The following is a 24,080-nucleotide window of genomic DNA, read 5'->3' on the forward strand; positions in this document are numbered from 1 at the left end:
GGTTACTCATGTTTGCAGCAGCGTTTTTTTATGGCGCCCTCATATGTGATCATATCATGTTGCACCTATATTTGTCTGTTTTGTGAACTCAGCCTCAGTTCAAAATGAGGCTGTTATGCAGAATAAAAGCTGGATCACACAAAATGTTTTCCCAGCTTTTGCTCTTCAGTTGTACATTGTGTAGCACAGCATACAAACCATCCTGACTGCTTTTTAAATATGGCGAAAAGATAAATGTTTGCTCTCCCCTTCTGTGCTTTATTGAAAACAAACAAAGCAAAACATGGTCTTTGTCTAATAGCCTCCACCCAGATACATCTGTCAGCTGACCCTGGAGTGTAAAAAAAGGGTTACAGATGAAAATATCTCATATCAATTGTAAATAAAGTTAATACATTTCACTTTTACAAATGTGGTATAGATTAACTCCCAAGTTTATATTTAACACCTTAAGGGGGTAGTTCAGATTATTTGATATGGGGCTGTATGAGGTGCCTATTGAATCATCAGTGTATTACTTACAGTAGATGGCAGTCAGCATGCCCCCAGTTTGGGGAACCAGAGAAGAGTACCAGCAAGGAAGCTAAGCAATGTACTACAGTGGACAGGGTCAGCAACAAAAAGTATTTTAGCCACCAAAACAGGTTCATCTGAAAAAAATCAACATCAGTTTAAGAATACACTATATTTAGATTATTTTCACTGCTTTACTTTTCAGTCAGACAACCCTAACCACTTTACCTAAGCTAAATATTGCTCTCTCCGGCCAAACTCAGGTGACGTAGGTGAATCCAAACTATCCTTTTAAAACACTGAAGTCACACAATAAAACAAACAAACTAAGCAATCGAGGCAGCGGTAGACCAGCAACTCCCTTGTTTGGAAAGAATAATAATTGGCTTACGTAGGTAGCGGTGGTTTCCCATCAGAAAGGGCTGTCTAATGGCAAAATACAGTGGTGAAAATATTCTGAGTATATCATACACTTAAACAGTTTTTTTGGTGGACCTTCTATAAGTGGCTAATATACCTTTTCTTTTTTTTCTTTTGCTGACCCTGTTCACAGCAGTATGTTGCTGAGCTTTCCGGGCTGGTACTCCTCTCTGCTTCTCTTAACTGTCGGTGTGCTGTAGATAATACACTGAATATCAATATAAGTACCTCATACAAATAAGAACTATCCCTTTAGTGCAGATAGATTTATATATGTAGTAGTCTCTCTGTAGGGAAGAATGCATATCCCATTCTTCATTAAGCCATAAGGAGGGCAGGTTTTTCAGGATGTAAATCAGTTTTGTATTCAGTTATCTGTGCCACATATATTGGATTTATTTCAGTTATACCCTTGATTAATGATGCTTCATCTTTTGCCCTTAATAGATACTCCATGGGATAGAATCTTTGTACAGTACACTTGTTTGAAATACACTTCATGGCCTTTTGAGTTATTGCAGGTGGATGATTGTAAACTCCCTCGCTCTGGCCACGGAGCAGACACACCCCAGCTTGATCAACATTGTCTTAAGCCCTTTGACATTTTAACTGGATTGGTAGATAAGCCCATCAACTCAATCAAGGGTTCTTGTAACAGTCAGGCAGGGGCTGTGTTTCCAGCGGCCGTCATAGCTGAAGTTGTCTCACTCTGCAATGTCAAGGCAATGCTGTGTGAAACTGATCTATGGTATTTTAGGCAGTCCAGGGGCAACATTTTCCACTTGTATTTTAAAGGGGTCTTGCCTCGGGTCAGTCATGAGGGAACCCCTGCCCTGCCCCTCCTCCAGCTCATCTGGGATTCACCACCTCCTCTGCTGCTCCGCCTCAAACAGGGCTAAATTTAAATGGAGCTCCACCATTGTGGAAAAAGCCTCCTGTGAGTCAACACCTCCCTCCTAGTATGTTGCTTTGTGTCAACAGCAAGGCCCAGCTGTTGCTCTCTGTCCTGTGGTCAACCTGTCTGCTGTACTTGTAGTTTTCTGCCCTCAGCTAAATGTTGCACATTCAGACAGAGTTAGTAACGCCACTTTCCATTATTGTGGTACAGGACAGCCTGGGGTGGTGAGGAAAATGGATCTCCAAGTGAAAGGTAGATTTAATGTTTAGGTGTAAACGAGAGCCCCTGGTCTGTGGAGGATAATCCAGTCATTGCTCTGAAGAGTAAGCAGGTTTCATCTGTTTAGATCAGACACTTATCCCTGTTAAGAGGAGAGCAGATGTGCACATCTTTGAGCACTTGTTTGTTTATGCTGCCTCTAGGAGTTGCACAGATGTAGCTGTGTTTACAGGCCTTATGGCTCTTGTGGTATTAAGCATCATGCTATGTGGAAAGTTCCACTGGATTGACTCTGATGAGAGGCTGTCAGACCTGTGCCTCAGAAGAAGCATTTAGCTACTGTTTAGTGTTCCTATTCAATTCAGTTTTGAATAGATTAAAAAGTGAATAACGTGATTTTATAGGTCTATTGTGTAACATTTACAGGGATCTGTTGGTGGGATATTGCAGAAATAGAATGTAATGTTTATAATAGGCACAGTTGTTATAGGCAAAATTCTACAATGGTATATGTTATTTCATATTGCATTAATGGTGCATATCACAATACAGGAATTGTGTTGTAAATTCATTGAAGAAAATTGAAAATAACCTTACCATATCACACTTTGGAACATTTGATTATTTTCTTCTCCTATTTGGAATTTCCACCTAAACAAATACAACTGCCTGCAACAATTGAGACTCAAAACAGTAAAACTAACATTCTTTGAAAATGGAGGCTTTAATGTTCCAAATGAGAAGAATAATTTCAAGGGTCACAGGTTTTAAAGTTAGCAGCTGCAAATGTGCCACCTTGTCTTTATTTACAATTTCTTTCTTCTCCTCCATGGTTTTTTATCACTCTCTTCTTCAATTAGTGGTGCGTTACCACCACAACTGTTGGTAACCAAACAATGGCTCTGCAAAGGACTGTAAGTTCTCCTACACCTACATGCTTGGTGAGGTGAAGTTTTTACAATCTGCAGGCTCGCTGCTAGATGCCACTAAATCCTACATAGTGGTCCCTTAAACAATCATACTCTTGCCTGGACAATTGTTTAATACTTCTGTTGGTTCATCACACCTTCTGAAGTCCATATATGAGGTAGTTGCAGCTTTATACACCTTAGTGCACAGTCTTGCCACAGCCGGCCACACGTTTAGCAGGCTAAGAAAAGTGATGGTGGGCAGAGGTAGAAAACAGCATATGTTGTAGCTATCGTTGGCTTCAGTTTGTCGATACAGGAGCAGGACCATTGGAGGCTGCTTTGTGATGAGCGCTGTGCAGCAGCCTGTGTTGCTATTGCGTCATTGCCTAGAGGGGGGCACAGACTGTATTTTTAGAAGGGAATGAGCATATTCTCTGAACAAACAACGTCAAGCACTCTGCTTGCGTATGCTAGGATTATTGTGACCAGGCTATTTTTAAGCTGTGTGTGTGAGAGTGCTTTTTTCTGGGTCAAGCATGGTGCCAGTACTCTCTTGAGGCTGCTGGTGGATCATGCATTACAGGTCCAACTCTGTGCACGGCATCTGCATCAGTCACAGAAGAAAGAGTCAGGGAGACACAGGTTGAAACCATCAGGGACTTGCAGCATTTTCGAGACAAGTCTGTGTCTGCAATACTGCTGTAAAGGACACATTTTGTTTATGTTTGTGGTGCAGTCAAACACTCCTGAAATCAGCCAGTTCAGAGGGCCTCATTAATCTGGAATGTATCATTTAAGGAGAAGATGTTGCGTACTAAATTTATGCCACATCCACAGTGCCTAAATATGTGTGTGCTGCGTACAGTGTTATTAAGATTAAGTGCCCACATCCCAGACTGACACTACTAATAAACACAGAAAAAATAACAAACACATTTTTGCTGGAGACAGTTTGGGTGTGTCCATTTTTGGCTATTGCTCCTAATGAGCCAGAAAAGGAGAGTTATTAAAAAATTTAAATGTGGCTGTACCAAACAATACCAAATGTGGGTTTCGCCCTCAGTCAAAGCTTTCCACAGCAACATATTGCATATTCTCTGATAGCATTATGAAACATAAAGACATAAAAGCCTACAGATAACATGTGAAGCATACTGATCAGATCTTTATATGATAGTAGATTGATTTAATTTTACTTGATTGATCAAATTCTTAACAACCGATTTATCGATCATCGATTAATCATGTAGTCTTTCCACATTAAAACATCTAAAAACACTCAACCTCTTATATATTTTGTTGGGCTGTAGACTTACATTAGTCCAGATGTTACCAACAATGATCACAACCAGAGAATTCTGTAAGTTATTTAGTGCCTTTCCCACTTGGAAAAGACAGGATACAAAGGAAGTCAAACAAACGTGAATGAACATAAAAATAATAAACACATTATCATGCTCATAAACATGATTTCTGCCAGAGTCATGTCAGATTTTTTTTTTATCTGCAATGGTGGTTGTTTGATGATGAAACAAATCCCATGATCCTACACTACTTCAGATGTGATCAAACTATGTTGTTTGTTGTTGTTTTAATATGAGAAAGACCACAGGTGACAGAATTTATATATTGTGCATTTAAAAAGCATAATTAAAGCTCACCTTTTGTCTAAAAACAAAGTAAAGCAAAATTAGATAAAATTTTAAATTTAAAAATGTTCATATACTCAGGTTCAATAGAAAGTTAATCAACTATTTTGAGTCATTAGGAAAAATGTCAAACATTTGAAGTTCTCGCTTCTCAAATGTGAGGATTTGCTGCTTTTCCCTTTTTCATTAATTTCTGACCTTTTATGCACTAAAAAAATATTGATTAACTGAAACAAAAATCAACAGGTATATAGATAGTAGTTCGAAATAATCTGTCAAATTGTAAAATTGTTGTAGTATTTCTTGGTTGCAACCGGGCACTGGGCAATTGACATGCATCAGCATCACTACAAATCCCTGTACTGCATCATCAGCCAAGGCTACTAATACATCCTGCTAGACAAGTCAATACTATGACTGTACAGAGTCACTCCGTTATGCTGCTCAGTTTGTCTCATCCCCCTACCTTTTAGGCCTGGGCAATATAATGATATTATATTGTATTGTGATATGACACTAGATATCGTGATAGATTTTGGATATCGTTATATCGTGATATGTCAAAAGTGTTGTCTTTTCCTGGTTTTAAAGGCTGCATTACAGTTACGTTATGTCATTTTGAGAATTTACCAGACTGTTCCAGCTGATATCATATTTGCCTTTACTCACTTAGGCATTATATCCACATTACTGATGATTATTTACAAAATAATCTCACATTTTGCAAAAGTACCAATAGTCATCCCTGTAATATTGTTGCAATATAATATAACAAACTTATTTTATCCCCTCAGCCACTTCCACCCTTTCGAGTACACAGCATATCAGTCACAACTTACACAATCAATAATTACCGATATTGACCGATATGAAACTTCACTATCGTGATGGGTTTTTTGGCTATATTGTCCAGGCCTACTACCTTTACATACCTGGTGTGACTATTGTGTACGTGGGTTGCCTTTGGTGCACAGGTGGCTGGACTTTGATTCCTACAGTGGTCACTCTCCAACAGATAATCAGACAATAGGAGAATCTGTCTTACCGTGTCACACTGAATGATTTCTAAATTGGTCCAGCTGTCACATCCAGAATTGCTGGCCATGAGGAAATTCTCAGAAACTCTTAGAGGTTTGTTGCAACATCAGTTGCAATCCACATTCAAACTCTTGCCTCATTGTTGAACAGTGCTTCAAGTAGACTGTGAAGCTGTTTACCATCAACACTGTCAACAAGGATGAGCGCTGTGACCTTCCCCTCTAAAGCCTGGCACTAATGCGCAGAGGCCTCTCGGGCTCCCGAGCCGCAGGCTTTTCTTCAGGCCTCTCTAGGCTAGCCTAGTTTTATCCCAGCCTTTCCCAAGAGTGCAGTTATTTTCAGCAATAACGTACAGTGTTCTGCTCTGATTTTGTCAATGCATGCATTGTTCTTCTGTGTAGAGCAAAGATATAAAGGGAAAAATGTAGAGATGACAATGTTACCCTGTTTGAACCAGGACACCTCCCAGTATGTTAGTAAGCACCTGCTCCAGGATGAGAAGTTAGACTGGCTGCATCTTTGTCCTAGCAGTACTTCAGCAAACTTATTACAGGCTTATTACGGGTGCTGGAAATCCTTGAAGCAATCCTTGGTGTTTTCAAGGTTTGAAAAGTGCTTGGATTTTGGATCAAGTGCTTGAAACTGCTTGAAATTGTAATTGCATTATAATTATTATAAATTGCTGCCTGACTGGATAGTTCGCTTTTTAGCTTGAGAAATACGATAAATAGTAGAGAACCTAATTGCTTTTGGCTTTGGCATAAAATGAAGACAACTCTGCTTGAACCTCAATTGCCGCTCTGCACACGTGGCTACACATCATGTGATCAGCCTGTCTTTGTTTATGTGTGGCCACTGATGGAACAGTGAGTGAGTTTTTCTTTAATTTGTCTCCCTTTTGTTGGATGCTATCATGAAACATCATATTGTTTGTTTATAGCACAATAACTTTTGATTTCATGTGATGTATGTCATTTTGAACATATATATGAAGCATATAAAAATGTAGTTTACCATAGCTGTAAGGTGTTGGAAAAGCTTGAATATACAATGCTAAAAATGCTTGAAAAGTAATTGAATGTGACCCTGGAAAAGATGTAGGAAATCTGTTATTAGGTGAATTGCATTTTTACTGGAGATCTGGGGGTGTCACTCAATAGGTGGTGCACCAGAGCTCTTGGCCACATCAGGAGCCTCACCAAAGCTGGCCTTTGTTCACTGGATAAGTGACGCAGTGGGAATATTAGTGTGATTGCACAGAATGGCTGGATGCCAAACTGAGGTCCAGTTGCTGCCATAGGTCAGAAAAGAGTGGATATTTGAGTTATGTAACACTTTGTATTCACATTTGAGCAGCCAAATGCAGGCAGTGCCAGTATGGTGTTGTCTTTCATCTTACATACAGTACAGTCTCATCAGCATTGTGACTTAGATCCTGTTCACTGCAGAGTCACTATAGTTTTGCATGTTTAATTAGTTTTAATTGTATTTCACTTTTAATGTTTGATTCCAATTCAGTTTACTTTCAGTTAGTTTCCAGAGTGGGTTTACTTGTTGTTTAAATATGTTAATATTGTTATGGAGGTATTTGTCAGAGGCAAGTTTTAAGAAGTACAGAATAGGTATTATGATAAACACAACACTGTGAAAGCAATTTCCTCAGTCATGTTGATATCCTGGTCTCAGTTAACATGCACTAGTGCTTCCTTATGCTTGTTGTGCTTTATTTTAGTTAGCTTTGTGAGTACAAAATATTTTTTCCAGGTAGTTTTTGTTTTTTCTAAAGTGTAGTTTTTATTTATATTTCAGTTAACTAAATTGTTTTTTTTCCACACCTACTTTATTTTTTAGTTTACCTTTAGTGAACTATAATTGGTGTTTAATGATACTTCAATCTGGATCAATATTTCAGTTCAGTCTTCAGTGATTGAATATGATCAATGCAAAGTGAAAATACCAATCCATATTTCTATGTTTAAGATACACCTTTGTGTTTGAAATTGCCATAGCATACCTGTGTCACAAATGTCTGGAAGAGTTCAGTCATAATATTGCTGAATTCTAATTTAGTTGCTTTTTGTGAGTTGACATAAATGTAACTGAATGTGTAAATGCATTTATGATATTGATGTCTGGCCCCTGTATTTAGAGGGCCCATGAATTGAATCAAAATCATATTGTTGCAGACTATGTGACTTGTGTGTGTGTATCAGCAAATATCATGTCCTTGTCCAAACAATTGCTTTAATATCGTATCATGATGAAACTTGTGATTTACACCTCTAAACTGTAATAACCTTGGTACACTCTGCCTTCAACAGCCATATCTGAACATGGATTGAACTATGCCTTCATTAACTAGACTAAATCCACTTTGCGAATATAAAAAGATTACCAATGGTTCAGCTTACTAGTGTTGATCATTTTCTTCTCCAAGGACTGAAGTCACCAATTTATCTTTACAAATATTCAATAATGTGATTTTTGTGTGTGACAGAAGGGTTAGTTGAACTAGTGGATAATATCTCCCTTTCCTTATCCTCTTCAGTTGATGTGTCACCTTAGCTGACAGTGTGTGTGCTGTCATGAGCTTGTTTTGCACTTGCTTTGGCTTAAGAGAGCTGTTCTTGCCTTAGTGGTCAAAAGCAGAATTCTGCAACTCACGCCACCCACACATTGGTTATGTATAGCCCACACCTACCCCTATCTGCCCAGTGGTTTGAAAACAATGCTTTGTGCAGTTCTAGGCTGCTATTTGTGAAACCTTGATCATGCACAGGGGGCTCTTACAACGTTATGTAATGCTCCCCACTCCAATGTAATCCCTCTTATGCTGAGTGAGTCCCCCCATGTGACACTGCTGAAGGGCTGGGAGAGACTAGGGCTGTTGGGACCGTCGGCATGGCACGGGTGTATACTCTGGCCACCCACTCCACCCCCCCCCCCCCCCCCCCCCTCCACACACACACACACACACACACACACAAACACACACAAACACACACACTGAGCTGTGGCCTGTCTATAAGAAGAGAAGTTTATCCTGGAAAATGCCTTACTTGGATCTGAGACGTTGGATGGAGACACAACGCTGATGCTCGTCCATAGTGCCCAGGGTTGGACCAGGCTTGGATGTCCAGATTGAATGTAGACTATATGTCCTAAATGATACTTCAGTTCTTTGCTCCTCTTCATCTGCACGTGAGCCACAAGAGTTAGACTTTTCCTTGGTTCTGTGTAGAGGAATCTTGCAGCTTCTGTAATGAGTTTGTGTACTGTTATCTTTTGCTGGCGATGAATACTTTTGCTGCTGATTTGAGCTGGTCTCTGCATTTGAGGAATGGATGTTGATGAAGAACATTTTTGGAGATCCATAGTCATATTTTGACTATAACAAACAAACACCACTTTTTGGATGCCTGCAGGTATTCATTTTCAAATATCTTCACAGTTTTCATATCTCATGCTTTTCTTTTATTCTTTCCTCACAGGAATCATCAATGTGGACTTCAGCTGGTGATTTGACCGATCACATATAGGAGTCTCCTCGAGTCTCTCCTGTCCCCTCTCCCCCTCCCTTCCCTCTGTCCCTCTGTCCCTCCCCCCCTTTCCCTTGTCAATCTTCTCCCTGATCCCCCTTTCCCTCCACCTCCAAGATTCACCATGCTTATCAAAGAGTACCGCATCCCCATGCCCATGAGTGTGGAGGAGTACCGCATCGCTCAGCTCTATATGATCCAGGTGAGGTCACAACACTGCACTCCCTACCAGGGTCTCACCAAAAATGAGCAGTCAGAGAAGAAATTCATTAATACAGAGGATTTTTCAAGAGTACGATTGCAGTGTGCCCAATTATGAAATGATTGGTCACACGGTGTCTGACGCTGGTGGAGTAACGGAACAAAGGGAGCTTGTGTGCTGATAGATTATCCAATTTAAACTCTCTGAAGCTGGCTGTTTCCACCCCGTCACAGGCTGCATGTTTTTATCCAGGAGGAGGGTGGAGGCGCCCCACTCTCGCTGTAAATTCAGTGCACACACATACAGCCACGATGGAGATGGACACACTGCTTTGTCTGTGTCAGACACTTTCATTTGTCTCACCAGGCCCTTAGCTAGAGACTGAGGATCTGTGTAGGAGCTTTAGGGTTTGCAGCGCCAAGCTGGAAAGGCTGATTTATTCAGCTTCAGTTATCCTGCATGGCAACATATTTTCTCTTCCTGACATGTGTACGTAAAGAAGGATTTATTTAATCCAGCAGTACTGCCAGGTGCACTGTGAGCAGCAGTACACAGAAAAGGCAAGAGCAATCATGATGACTCAGACTGTGGCAGAAAAAAAAATCATTATTTAGTTACTATTGTTTAGACATGTACGCATTTAGGCATTTAGGTGCATTGTTCTGTTTAAATGTTTTATCACTTGAGGCACATGCTGACTAAACCTCCAGCAGTTGTGTTGGGATTTGAGCTGCATGGTTATGTAATATGAATCACAAGTGGTTTTTCGTTTGTGGAAGAGCAGGTTGAAGTGACAGGCCTGTTTGATCAAGTTAAAGCATTTGCTTCTTCAGTGATCTTACATTGTGGGGGTAACATCAATGTAGAAATGCTTTAATCACGAAATAAGAATTATGAGAAGTGTGTGAAATATTCATAACTGCATGATTCAGTGAAATCAGTAGAGGTTTTATCTTAAGTTACAGACACTTTTTTACAGCCAACACAAAGCAAAATATAGACCCTGAAGTGTATTCAAAGTGTAAAAATAGATAGTAGGTCTCTGAAGGATGTTTTTAATAGCTGTTTCTATGCAAGGCTAACTGAACCTCACTTTTTCTCCACGGTCAAGTTTCTCTCTTTGGTCTGTTTTGTCTTGTTATATCTGTCATGCATGATATGCACTGATAGACAAACATAAATAATCATATTGTTTTTATTTTGACTGAAATTGTGATTGAAATATGTAATACAATTAGTGGGCATGATCATTTTTTCATCACAATTTTAATTCAAACTGGAAAAAAAAAAATTTAAATCATGATGACAGACATGTTTTCTTACATCTGGGGAGCAAGATTTTTAGGCCAGGACATCTCTGCAACTCTACAGTACTCATTATAATGGTGTTTTTTACACACATTTTTCCTTTATCAAAAAATTGCAGGGTTCTGCGATGTGGATATTGTACTTGACCGTAATATTGTGAGTTGTGTACCCCCAATAAAGAGGCTGTTTTGAAAATGTAAGGAGTAGAAAGGACAGATATTTGTGTTAAAGTGTTGGGGGTAAAAGAAAAAGGTTATCAGAAAATATACTTAATTAAAGTTCAGACATCTGAAAACTCTAAGTACAATAACAAAGTATTTGTACTTTGTCATTTCTCACTTCTGCCTACAATTGTTAATCTGACACTAAAAGTAATAAGTGTTCATGCTGGAAAAAGTTGTCCAGAGTCCACGCACTCGTACAGTATTACAACACAAGCTTTGCTCACCAGTATTACCTCATCAGGCCTCTCATACTGTGTACTATGAAAACAGTTTGTCTAAAAGTGTTTCTGGCAGTGTCTGAACATGAACTTGAACAGCTCACCAACCCAGCCTTGTAGGTTGTTCTATTGCCCCCCCCCCCGTTGTAACAGACAGGTAATCCAGTCAAGCTGTAGATGTTTGACAACATGACTCAACTGACATGCCCCAAAGCAAACAGACGTTTCGCGACTGCACAAACTTGTCACTGCGCCACACTGCTACACACTCGATAATTTGTTTGGCACCTTTGCTGTTTGGAACAGTGTATTGTGGAGACTTATTAATCATGTGAAACACTTAACTATAGATCTTCTGCAGGGCATGTCTGTGATTTTGTCAGACAGGATATTGTGCAAAAGGCATTACACATGCAAAGTCAAAGCAGTTCATATGTGCATTCTCAACCTTGTAAACAAATCAGGAGGAAGAGGAATTTTTTACCTTAGTGACCCATAGTTACCTTTCCCCCTGACCTCACCCTTTTCGCTCAGCCTCATCGCTGTGAGGCTTCTGTCACTATGGCAACCATGACATCAGCAGCATGCCGGTGGTCAGGTTTTGTTCGAGAGAGGGAGTGAATGAAAAGAGGAAATGGAGGATAAAAAGAGAGGCTGCGAAGGAGGGAGGGGAAGAAATGAGAGGGGGTGGAAGGAATAGAGAGAGATTTTGCTGGTGTCTGTGGATGGATACCCTTGCTTCATTGCTGTATGTTACCAGGGCAACTGCAGCATGTAGGCCTGCCTGCCTGCTTGCCTGCCTGCCTGCGATCCATCCCTTGTGTAAGTCTCATAGATGAAGTCAGGGCCTTAGGACAACCTGGTCATGTCTGCGCCCCACCCCACCATCTCTCCTCTCACTACCTTTCCTTTGCCCTTTACAACGCTTTCTACTTATTGGGTAGCAAACTGTAAATTCATTATTACTGCATGGGGATTTGCCGTAATGTAACGAAGCAAATGCAGAATGTGTGAGAAATTAAATATGAGAGGATCTCACTGTGTCTCATTCATTCGCACACATCCAGCATTCTCTGACTAAGCAACTGTATCTGTGGAGTGAAGTGAAAAGCAGGAAACACGCCTTACCAAGTTGACGGCAAGAGGAAAAAATCAGGATGTGACTCCCATCCTGTCAGAGGATTGAAACACATAGGCTTTGATGGTGCTAGCTTTTTATTCAAGAGTTTGATGGCTGTTTATATAAAGATGGGCAAGACAGAGAGAGTGCTATGTGGCGGAAGTTTTAGGGCAGGACATGAACTTGAATTACAAAACACAGCGGCACTTTGTCCTTGTGTACTGAGCCAAAAAGGATTTTACAGTGCAACAGTGTAGATGACAGCCCCCACTTCCTCCCTACAATGTGAAGGTAGTCGACCCACTTCCACAGCCTTGAGAAAACCGTTTCATAAATCCTGTTCCTCCACAGGTTTATAATATACAGTCTCTAGAAGAATTCAACTTTTTCTCATGATCTAGAGTTTAAAAAAAGTTGTGAAAATCGTAATGTGTAAATTTGCAATATTTAAGAACTGCAATACACATCAAATCGGCACACAACTATGATAGTATCCAATCGGGAAAAAAAGTCTATTGTCCCAGCCCATGGTAATATGTCTACTATTCTCCAAAACAAAAAAAAAAAAACAGAACAAAAACTAAACAAAATGGGACATTAAAAGAATTAATAGTAAGTTAGCATTTATATCATATTTAAACTTACTTATTTGGTGAACATTTGGCATTAATTTTAACTCCAGTATAAGTATATACAGCCCGGAATAGTTTGCTTGAAGTGTGTTGTTTGCCTCAGTCCCCTTCTCTTGACAGTCGAGGAAGTGCAGGCAGACTTCAGGAACAATACAGGGGTGCAAAACTAGCGCAGTATTGTAAATTGACAGTAACAAGCAACAACAAGTGCTATTCTGTAAGTTGATCAGCTGCTTATAATTTTTTGACATTTTATAAACTAATCGATTAATTGTGAAAATAATTGGTAGTTGGAGCCCTTATTTATATCTGTACGCAAATGAACAAAGTACACTGCTGTTTTCCATTAAGAATCGAACTTCTCATTCAGTGTTAACTTTCACTATGTTATCTACTCCCTCACTTCCCTGCTTCCCCTCAGGGAACAGATGATCCCTGGCCAGTGTTTTGTAATCTTTTTCCCCAGTGAACTGGAAAGAATCATCCGTCGCTCCAGGGGAAGAAGAGGTGAAACCAGCAAGCTGCAGTCACCTGTCAGCAGCCCAGTGAAAGGGACAGTCCGGCAATTTATCTAAATATATTGTACCAAGGTCTAAAATTTCTGAAAAAAGTTTTCTCCTTACTTGCTACAATGGCAGGTCACTGAACATTTCTGCAGGCCACATCTGCAATGGTGACAGATGACCTGAAATTTTTACCTGCCATAGCCAATATTTACCTTGTATTTGGCAGGTGGCAGTTAATTTCATACTCTGAATTAGTCTCACAATAATACACTGAGCTTTCTCTGACAGTCCACTTGAAAAGTGAACTGAGCGTGCACTGTGCAAGTGGAACGATATGTTCTATTGTCTTTTCAGGTGAACTTTTTCTTGACACGTTTATTGTCTATTTACACAGTTGCGTACATGTTTATAGTTTTGTATGCTTGTTAACTTAACATGTACATCGACTGTCTTGTGTACCGGCTGCATCTATAGCCAGTATGACAGTGCTGTGGCGTCTGCTTCATGTCTGTGGAGCTGTGTCTGGGCTGTTGAGAGCAGAGCGGGTGGCTAATGAATGACCTGTCAGAGGTAATGAGGTCCGGAGCGCTAGACGCCTCATGGCTTCCTCCTTCTTACTCCACTGATTCACTGCGTCACCTGCATCGCCTCTCCCGACCAGACTGACTACAGAAATCTGGCTCTCCATTATCCCGCTGCTTCACTAAACACTGTGTTTACTGTCCTTTGAGCTGCATGTAGAAAGACTGGATAAAGGCTGATAAGGGGAAAAGAAAAGGTGATCTGTCAGTAATCTCTGACATTTATGGCCCTTGCTCTTTGCTCCCTCTCTGTGTTTTTAATATCGTCAGCACAGTCAGCACAGTCAGCACATGGACTGTGTTCTCCTGTTTAGGTTTTCACTGATTTCATAACAATCACACATCTTCCTTGTGCCATGCCCAACATTCCTGTCTTAGAAGCTTTGAGTCACCTAGCCGTAAGTCTGTTAAACTGCATCTGCAGGCTCCACCCAGCCTGTCTTCCTCTGTGCACCTGGAATGTAAATATGGGAAAGGTGTGGCTCCATGAGCTGGTTTTGGGCTTCCTGATTTGCAATTCAGAGCTGACAAAGCCATCGGGAAGCTATTAATTTTGGTGCATGTATTGTCTTATGTTTCAGGCTACAGACACTTGTCTTAAAATGGGATTTTTCCCAAGTTGGTGTAAGGGAAGCAAATCCTAACTAACTTCTGTCTCATTCTATCTCATCTTACTTTATCCCATCTTATCTCAGGTTAGCACAGTGGTTCCTAAACTGGGGGATGGGCCCACTTCGGGGCTGTAGAGCCACTGCAGGGGAGCCGTGGATGACCAGAGGAGAAATTTTGAGTGAAACAGAGTTAAATGAATATGATTTATTCAGGGGAAATGAAGAAACAAGAGTTTGCTGATGCTATCATGCTGACTTTAATTTCACAAAAATTGAACTTGAGTCTTTTTCTAAGTACTTTTTATCAGTTGCTTCCCACTAGGTTAGGAGATCCTAAATAATCATTCCAACATCGCTTATCAACTTTTCTGTCTGTTACCTAGCAACCGACGCCTGCATTCATAATTAAGGATGACCTGTTGTCCTGGAGACAATAAAAATAGCACCTGGGACACCAGATATGGTCTGGGACAATTCTGGTTTATGTGTCATGGAATATACATAATTTTAATTGCTAGGTGTTCAAATTGTCATGATGTTTAAAATAAAATTTCACTACAATTAAGTACAAAGTGTGTACTTATGTGTGTGTATGTGAATTTCCATTGCTGTATACCAACTAAAAACAGATTTGCATTTGCATTTTTTATCAATCGAGCAAACCTAATTACTGTGATTACCAAACTGTAAAGACAGGAAGTTTCTGTGACCACTGATTCTTATCTGCAAAAGCACCTTGTCCATTCATTTGTTTCAGTTCCATTTAAACATCTGTTTCACATTGAGGGTAAATTTGTATTTATATTTTTGCATCCAATACCAAATGTGTAAACAGGAACAAATTTAAATTAATTTCATCTCACTTTTTACAGAAAAAGAGCAGAGAAGAGAGCTGTGGTGAAGGCAGTGGGGTGGAGATCCTAGAGAACAAGCCCTACACAGATGGACCGGGTGGAGCAGGCCAGTACACCCACAAGGTCTACCACATTGGTATGCACATTCCCAGCTGGTTCCGTTCCATCTTGCCCAAAGCAGCACTGAGGGTTGAAGAGGAGTCATGGAACGCCTACCCTTACACCCGCACCAGGTGAGGTTTGCTGCTACTGCAGGAGGAAGGCCACCTCCACACACCCCTTCAGAGCACGAGTGAGAGTACATTAAACTCTGCCAAAACTGCACAAAACTATAAATTTGTTATTTTAATAATAGAGATGTTGTGTGCATACTGCTGCAGCTGGGAGGTGTACACTCATTTAAAGGGAAGGTTAGGATTATTTGATCTCTGGTTGTGTGAGGTACTCATTGAAAGCCAGAATTACCTATGGTTGATGACAGTCTGCCAGTTTGGAGAGGCAGAGAGGAGTAACAACATGGAAGCTAAACTATGTACTGCAGTGAATGGGGTCAGCAACAAAACATATTTTAGCCACTTAAAAAAAGGTCCACCTGTGAAGCTCTGGTAGCTCAGCCCTATGGGTTTGATTCTTGCTTACGGCTCTTTGCTGCATGCCTTCCCCCCACTCTCTACACCACTTCCTGTCTATCTAGAGCTGTCCTGTCAAATAAAGGCTCCAAAGCCCACCAACAAAAACTAATATGATATCAAAAGGTCCACCTAAAAGAAATTTGTTTTTGTTACTGTGTGAATTTGAAAGAATATTTCAGATTCACAGAAGTCCACAGTAACACAAACAGACTAACAGATGGGTAGATCTACAACTCCTGTGTTCTGCGAGGTCAAATTATTGATTTCGACTATGGAGTTTGGTTGCTTTTGAGAGAGCAATATTTGGCTTATAGAACAGCAGCAGCAGCTTTCTGCCAGGAAACTGCTGTCTGCCTGACAGCAAAGTAAAGCGATGAAAATATTCTGAATACAGTGTACACATAAACTCTTTTTTTTAATTGGATCTTTTTTAAGTGTCTGAAGTACAGCTAGCTGCTGTCCTTGTCTACAGTCTATTGCTTAGCTTTTGTGCTGGTACCCCCCTCAGCTTCTCCAAAATGAGGGTGTGCTGACTGGCATCTACAGTAGCTAATATACTATCATTCAGATAATCTGAACTGTCCCTTAAAAACAAACATTAACTCCCTCCCCCTTACTAAAGGTTAGTTAATAATTCAAACCCTGCTTGTATTCAGTGTAATACATATAAAATAAGGGGTGCCCGTGATGATGCCTAGTCTGAAGCCCTGCTCTGGCTGCTGTCCCTTCAGCTAAAGCCAAGAGAAAATAAAGACCTCAGAGCAGGTTGTCAGAATATTATAGAGCAGACCATCAGATCGGCGTGTGGCCAGCAGCGCTCCCAGGCTGTTAGATGTTGATGGCCCCTCATTCTCAGGGTGTCAGTGTATTTGTCTGCGTGGTGCTTGACAAACACAGAGACGTGGAGGTGCTGAAAAGAGATGTGCCCTTGACTATACTGTCAGGATATTGATAGACTGCAAGTGCCTGTTGACACGTCTATTCAACCAGTGACAGCTTTGCTGCAGACGCCTCAGATGCAACAGATGGGCATGGCTCACACGTTTTCTATCCTCAGCAGTGTGAGGGTGTTGTCACTCTTAATAAAATAGTTCTGATCTTGAGCCATGCAGTTCAGAGGCAAGTCAGATGTCAGCCCATAATGCACTCTTCTTGCTTTGTTAGGACAGTTTGTTTTTTACTTCATTTTGTTGCCTCTTGTCCTTCAGATACACCTGCCCCTTTGTTGAGAAGTTCTCCATTGACATTGAGACCTACTACAAACCTGACACAGGCAACCAAGCTGACGTCTTCAACATGTCTGCAGCAGAGAAGAGGCAAAGAACTATTGGTGAGACGGTCTGGCATTAATCCTAAACCACAATGGATAAGAGAAAGGCTTACTTACTGTGGGAAATTTTACTGGTGTCATAAAAAGATGATAACTTTATCTCGGCTCTAACCACTGCCACACACCCTACATCAATGGCAAGACAAGTTAAAGAATGTGTACTTAATGCAGGAAATAACAGCAAAACTCCACGTTAAGACACATGTTTTTAAACCAATGGCCTCCTGTTCTTTCTTATTTTGGGTTACCGGTGTGACATGGTCCTATATTGTTTTTGTTGTGAATTTGGCCAAAATTAACATTTGTTCCTTTTGAGGTATTTCTTTTTTTGTTTGTTTGTTTGTTTTGCAGGCTCCCCTCTATGTATATGCACATGTTGCAGCTGTGCATATAAATGAACAAAACCAGTACAACAAGATAAAGTCAGATATTAAGATATTAATTGATGTGTATCAGCCTACTTTAACTATCAAATAGGCTACATTCCTTTACTCTGAAACTGCAAATCATTATCTCCTGTTAGAACCATTATAGTGAGCAATAAGCTTTTTTTGCAATAGTTATTTAAGGTGACAGGTTAGACTTACTAGGTTGAGTCTGATGGTGTGTTGATGTCTGTCCTCTTGTGTCTCAAACATGAGGAGTGGGTAAGGCCCACTTGTGGCAGTTTAGTGGTACTGCATATGTTTTTTTCTGTTGTGCGGTAGCACGCCTATTGAATATGAAGCTGCTCAGAAATGAATGGTTTGAGGGCATGCAGTGACCCAGTTACTACTTTGATTGTAATAATTTTAATCAATGACTTATTCTTGTGTGTTTGTCCACTTGAAACTCAAATACTGAAACAATATTAAGCCATAAAAGATCTACTGTCTAACCCACATAAGTACACATCGTTCAGTGGTATTAACAAGAGACTCCATCTGCATTCTGCATTTTTCAAATGGAAACTCCCTCTTAGCCGTTAGCAAAAAGCAGTGGCGTAGGTTTCTGATGGCCTTCTCTTCCTCATCATAGGGGGGTTTACATGTGGCAACATCATCATGCAGAAACCTGCGTCAGGTCACATGGGAAGACATTTTTAGAAGGCCTTGGGAAAATAGCATTTTCATGCTAAAACGTGTACTTTGGCCAAACTGTGATCGTTTGTATTTAAATACAGAGGGAACACAACTTGGAAGCTACAGAATGACATAAAAACCTAAAAAAAAAAGGCAAAAAATATTGAGCTGCCCTTAAAAACACATAATAATTCATGCAGTACATTGAAATTTCATGGCTCCTAATCTTTGCTTTCTGAATTTGTACTGTCTTTGCCAGATCCAATCGACATAGTGACAGATCCCATCCCTCCTCACGAGTATAAAGCAGAGGAGGACACACGGCTCTACAAGTCAGTCAAGACCCAGAGGGGTCCTCTGCGGGACGACTGGATAGAAGAGTACAACAATAACCCAGGGAAGACCCCCATCATGTGTGCCTACAAACTCTGCAAGGTGGAGTTTCGCTACTGGGGCATGCAGTCTAAGATTGAGCGCTTCATCCATGATGTTGGTGAGTAATGCAGTCACAGATGTTACAGTCTTTGATAGTTTTTTAGTTTTATGAACAATCCATTTTTGACAGGAATGTGATTTAAATCACATCCAAGTAGGCATGTAACAATGCCGAAATCTCAAGGTATGATAATACCATGATAAAAAAGTCCACAATACAGTATTTATTGCTATATTAAAAAACAAAGAAATGACAACCTGAAAAGAAATTTAATATTCAATAAAATCTCTTTTTTTTTTCTTTTTTTTTTTTACAGTTTTTTTGTTTAGATAAAATTTCCTTTTCCCTTTAGCTTAAAGTGATTCTGTTTTATGTCTTTGATAAAAAAATAAGATAAAAGTATCCAGCCATGATCTAAGCATGAATTGTCTTTGGCAATGAATGTTTGAATTATGTATGTACAACTGCAAACAAAAACAATGCAGCAGTAGTCTTTTTATGAAATCAAATTAAAATAATAAAATAGAATAATTTCCTATGTAATATCAAGGTAAATATTGTCACAGACCAATACAGTGTTGATCCCTACACTGAAGTGTAGATTTTTGGAGATGTGTGCAATATTTTCTATTACTATTTAATTACCATTCTCTGTAGGACTGAGAAAGGTGATGGTGCGTGCCCACCGGCAGGCCTGGTGCTGGCAGGATGAATGGTACGGTCTGACCATGGAGGACATCCGGCAGCTGGAGCTGGAGACCCAGCTGGCACTGGCCACGAAGATGGCCCAGTTCAGTCAGCCGGAGGAGGCCACTGAGGCCAATGGAGGCGCTCCGTCTCCGGTTAAAGACCAGGAGGTAAAAGAGGCTATTAATTCCATCGAAGCTGAGGAGGTGGTCGTCAGCTCAGGAGGAGAGACTCTCCAGCCACGAGGTGTACTCACCAAGCAGTGGTCCACTTCATCCCGATCCTCCCGCTCATCCAAGAGAGGAGGTTAGGAGCATGTCATTTTCCCCTATTCGTCTCTGTCTCCTCTGTGTATGACAGTGTATGAAACTGACAGGATTCCCTAAAAACTTGGTATTTCACCAAGATATCTGTGTTTTTGCAGGATGTAGCAGTGCACACTTTGGCGAGCTGTGTGATTATTTTGGCTCTTGCTCTGATTACATGCATACAATATGAGATCAGTTTTTTAATATATGTCACGTATGAAGGCATACAGAAGATACTAGTCATATTTTCCAATATGCATCGGGCACACATCAGTCCAAGTTACCAAGTTTTTAGGGATTCCCTGAGATTGACGCTGGTGAGAAAGGTATCTTGGGAACCTACCTCCTGACCCCTATTTCTTCGTTCACACATTATCACTTCTATATTTACACACCTCATCATACTTTGGACCCTTACTTTTTTGGGTCAGCCACCTGACTCCATTCCACCTTAAAGGTTAGGGTATACTATCAACAAAGTCGAAGTGAGTAAACACAATGTGATATTTGAGACGTGTTCGCACTAGAGGCTAGAATGTGTTAACAAGGTTAAGATTCAAGCCTGTGCAAAGCCAGAGTAGCACTTGACTTTTTCTGTTTGTATGTTTTTTTCTGGTGTAATTTCTATGTAGTAAAAAGGGGTAATCTTCCCAAAATCAGTCTTTTGAGTTTCAAGTGCTTACTCCCTGTAAAGTGTTAACGTGAAAGGTGGCTGTTAGCTTGCTTTTCATAGAGAACTGCAGCTGTGGTTGAATTGGTGTTACAATTGATTCTTATGAGGATACGATTTTAAAGATGGAATATCAAAGCACCCATAGAAAACACTTGCAACATAAATCATTCTTCAATCCATCTGTATGCTCAGTATGTTCCAAAATATTTTGCCAAATAAGGCTAATGCTGCGCCTGAAATCATATCCTATGCGCTACATACCCAAAAAGGGTACTATCGTTCAACATACCTTTGTATATTGTGGGATGTATTTGTTGATGTAGTGTGCAGTGCTTGCATACTGTAGTATGCACCTCATGTGGTGTGGATTTAATTTGAAGGTTTTGTACATACTAAAAAATCTCATGCTGTTTCAGCGTACTAAATGGCATATTAGTGTGGAATTTCAGACACAGACAAAATTCACTGTCACCTCCTCAGAACTCTGTAGCTCCATTGTAAGTAGTGTAATAGCAATATTGAAGAACTGTACACACTGAAAGTTGCTGAATGAATCAGAGTATACTGAAGAGCTCTGAGCTGAAGTTGTTGAATTGGTGTTAATAAAGTCAAACACCTCAGGAGCAGCTTTTTAGTATGCACACTTTGCTTTTTAATCCACACTCTGCCTCTCTGTCCGGCGCCTGATGTTAATTGGAATGTTTTTACTCTACTGGACTATTTTTACTCACACCTCCACATTTGCCATACTATCCGACTCACCTCGCCTCACCCATAACAACTCAGTAGATCTCACCTGGGTTATTTTTAGCTTAAGCTCTTGCATCACAGACCACATGCCCAAACACACCCATCTTTAGTGTCACCCCTACCTCCAGGCAGCGCTCACTGTAGCTTCCACCTGGACCCTGACTCTCATCCAGCCTTGTGCCTCGTCTCACCCCTGTAACTCCCCCCTGTGGTTCTCTCCTGGACTATTTTTAGCAGCAGTGCTGACATCACAGACCAGAGGAGGCTGACGCTGTTCGCAGTGACCCTCCCCTCCCCTCCCCTCCCTCCACCACTGCTGTTTCCTCTTGTGCGCTGACAGCTACAGCTGTGCCCCCCTCTCACCAGCCTGACGGCCCCCTTTTCTTCCTCCACACTAATGATATATGAAGCATAGAGTGAAGACACGTGATAGACGAGCCCTGCTTTTAGTAAAGCCATTTTCCTCAGCTGGCATTTGGTCGTCGGTGGTCTTGGAGCTCGTCTGTAGGCCTTACTTTTCACACACACACCCCCTGACCACCAAACACTCCATCTGTGATGAAGTAATGCACCACCAAGACTGTTGCATGTTTATATAACACTGAGTATGTGTGTGTGGGCTGGGGGAGATTGTGCAATATTTCTTTGTGCAGTTCATAGAGTGTGTGTGTGTTTGTGTGTGTGTGTGTGTGTGTGTGTGTGTCTTAAAAAGGGAAAGAGAGAGGCTGAAACACATGTCCCAAAATAACAATGAATTTTTTGTTCATGTGCGTTCTTTCAGTGAGCCCATCACGTCACAGCATCTCTGAGTGGAGGATGCAGAGCATAGCGCGAGACTCAGACGACAGCTCGGATGAGGAGTTCTTTGATGCTCATGGTAACTGCAGTTTTTATTTATTTATTTTTAGATCGGAGTCGATTGTTAGATCAATAGATGTGTTTCTTGTGCTCAGTTTTGCTCCCTCTCACTCTGCATGCATCTCTTGAACCACAGATCAGTTCTTAAGCTTCCCAGATACCCAGCATGCTTTGGGGCTGCAGTTGAAATAGGTGGGTGTGGCGCGACACCCATGTTCTGTCTCTGCTGGATGGGTTTGGCCGAGGACTCAGGGCAAGGTGTCTCATCCTGACGTCCGGTTCAGAAATCAGAATCGCCTCTCACCAACACACTTCACTTCCTGCATCATCGCCTACACACACACACACACGCACACACACACACACTCGGACACACACACATAAACACACACAATCGTCCAAGCAATAAATGGACCCCCCTCCCTGCCCAACAAAATTCATCAGTGTTTGTGTGCTGAAAGTGTTTGTCATGATGATGAAAATGAAACAAGAATAAAATGCTGCTGTCGTTTATTATATTGATACTGATTTAGCTGCACTTCCACCTGTTTCAACTTCAATAAATCTTGCTCTTGTTATTTTTAGTAGCTGAAAATCATTAGAATGACTGGTGTTGACATACAATAATTTATTGTGTATGGATTAATTATTGCATGTTAGGTCCCTGAAGTGAAAGCACATTACATTTTATTAAAGAACTGATTAAACTTATGACTACACTGTCATAAACTACCTTCCGTTTCAGTGACAGTTAATGCAGCAAATCCAGTTGATATTTAATTATGGTAAATAAACAAGGTGGTGTATCAAACTTTAACTTGACATACTGTGTATTTTAAAAAGTGTGTGTTTTGGCACCTGGACGAATCACATGATCATGCTACATAAATTAATTTTGGAAGTGAAATGACTTGGCTCAAATTGCCTCTGATATTAGATTTCAGTCTTTAAAGTTTGTTTGTGGTCATGGTCCTCTGGCAGTAATCATTCATCACAAACACTGGAGTTTATTTTTATTGTTATGTTCTCATTTTCTGTGTGGCAAAGAAGCATTTTTGTGCAAATAAGAAAAAGGAACGCTTTAGGAGGAGAACTGTCATCATAGATACCACATATCTGGTATACCACGGCTTATTAACCAAAGGAAATAAACACTAAATAAACAACAACAATGCAGATATAATCACTAAGAGGGTAAAAGCAAATGATAGAAAAGTCCGGTAAGTTCAGAAAACCACATCACTTTATAAAGTAAGTGATAAAATTTATTTTACTTGATCAAATAAAGCAATGCAACCTTTGAAGAGACATTTCACCGCAAAACTAAAGTCCTCTCACTTGTAGTGCTATTTATCCTTCCAGATAGTTTTGGTGTGAATAGCAGTGTTTTGGAAAAATTGGCGGTAGAGATGTCTGCCTTCTCTTGAATAAAATGTAACGAGATGGTATTATTCTTGTGGTGCTTTAAGTGCCACAAAATACAGCTGAAAAATTCAATACCATTGTCTCTTTCCAACAAGTCATGACCTGGTTACTCAAGGTAATCCACAGACTTTGCTGTGAGCAGGTTCATGTAGGAACTACTTTCTTTCTACTAGACAGAAAATAGTTCCAGTAGAGTCCACTACAGGAGAAAAGTAGTTCCTACATGAAAATATTCACAACAAGGACTGTGGATTGTGGATTACCTTTTTTTAAAGATTATTTTTTGGGCCTTTTTGCCTTTGTTGCGATATGACAGCTAAGGGGGTAGAGGGTGGGGATGACACATAGCAAATGGGCTACAGGCAGGAATCGAACCGGCAGCCGCTGCAGAGGACTAACATCCTCATCTGAGCTATAGGGGCGCCCGGACTGTGGATTATCTTGAGTAACCAGATCATAATCTGCTGGAAAGAGACA

The 24,080-nt window shown here is 40.5% G+C and overlaps 1 protein-coding gene across 6 annotated transcripts in view; it reads left to right on the plus strand.

Moving 5' to 3' along the window:
- LOC146320555 (membrane-associated phosphatidylinositol transfer protein 2-like) overlaps nt 1-24,080 on the plus strand; it is a 60,974-nt gene that overhangs the window by 14,816 nt on the left and 22,078 nt on the right. For 5 of the 6 annotated variants that reach the window (XM_084728850.1, XM_084728854.1, XM_084728855.1 and 2 more), the window contains exons 1-7: nt 8,713-8,849; nt 9,140-9,389; nt 15,462-15,676; nt 17,284-17,405; nt 18,726-18,959; nt 19,560-19,895; nt 22,102-22,197. In XM_084728850.1, the coding sequence (XP_084584976.1) occupies nt 9,312-9,389; nt 15,462-15,676; nt 17,284-17,405; nt 18,726-18,959; nt 19,560-19,895; nt 22,102-22,197 (1,081 nt within the window). In that variant the 5' untranslated portion in view covers nt 8,713-8,849; nt 9,140-9,311. Of the gene's footprint in view, nt 1-8,712; nt 8,850-9,139; nt 9,390-15,461; nt 15,677-17,283; nt 17,406-18,725; nt 18,960-19,559; nt 19,896-22,101; nt 22,198-24,080 lie in introns of those variants that run through there. The other variant, XM_084728851.1, reaches the window with a different exon arrangement.

This window comes from Lutjanus erythropterus, chromosome 10 (assembly GCF_056507025.1).
Source record: "Lutjanus erythropterus isolate fLutEry1 chromosome 10, fLutEry1.hap2, whole genome shotgun sequence".
NCBI classification, from domain to species: domain Eukaryota; kingdom Metazoa; phylum Chordata; class Actinopteri; order Lutjaniformes; family Lutjanidae; genus Lutjanus; species Lutjanus erythropterus.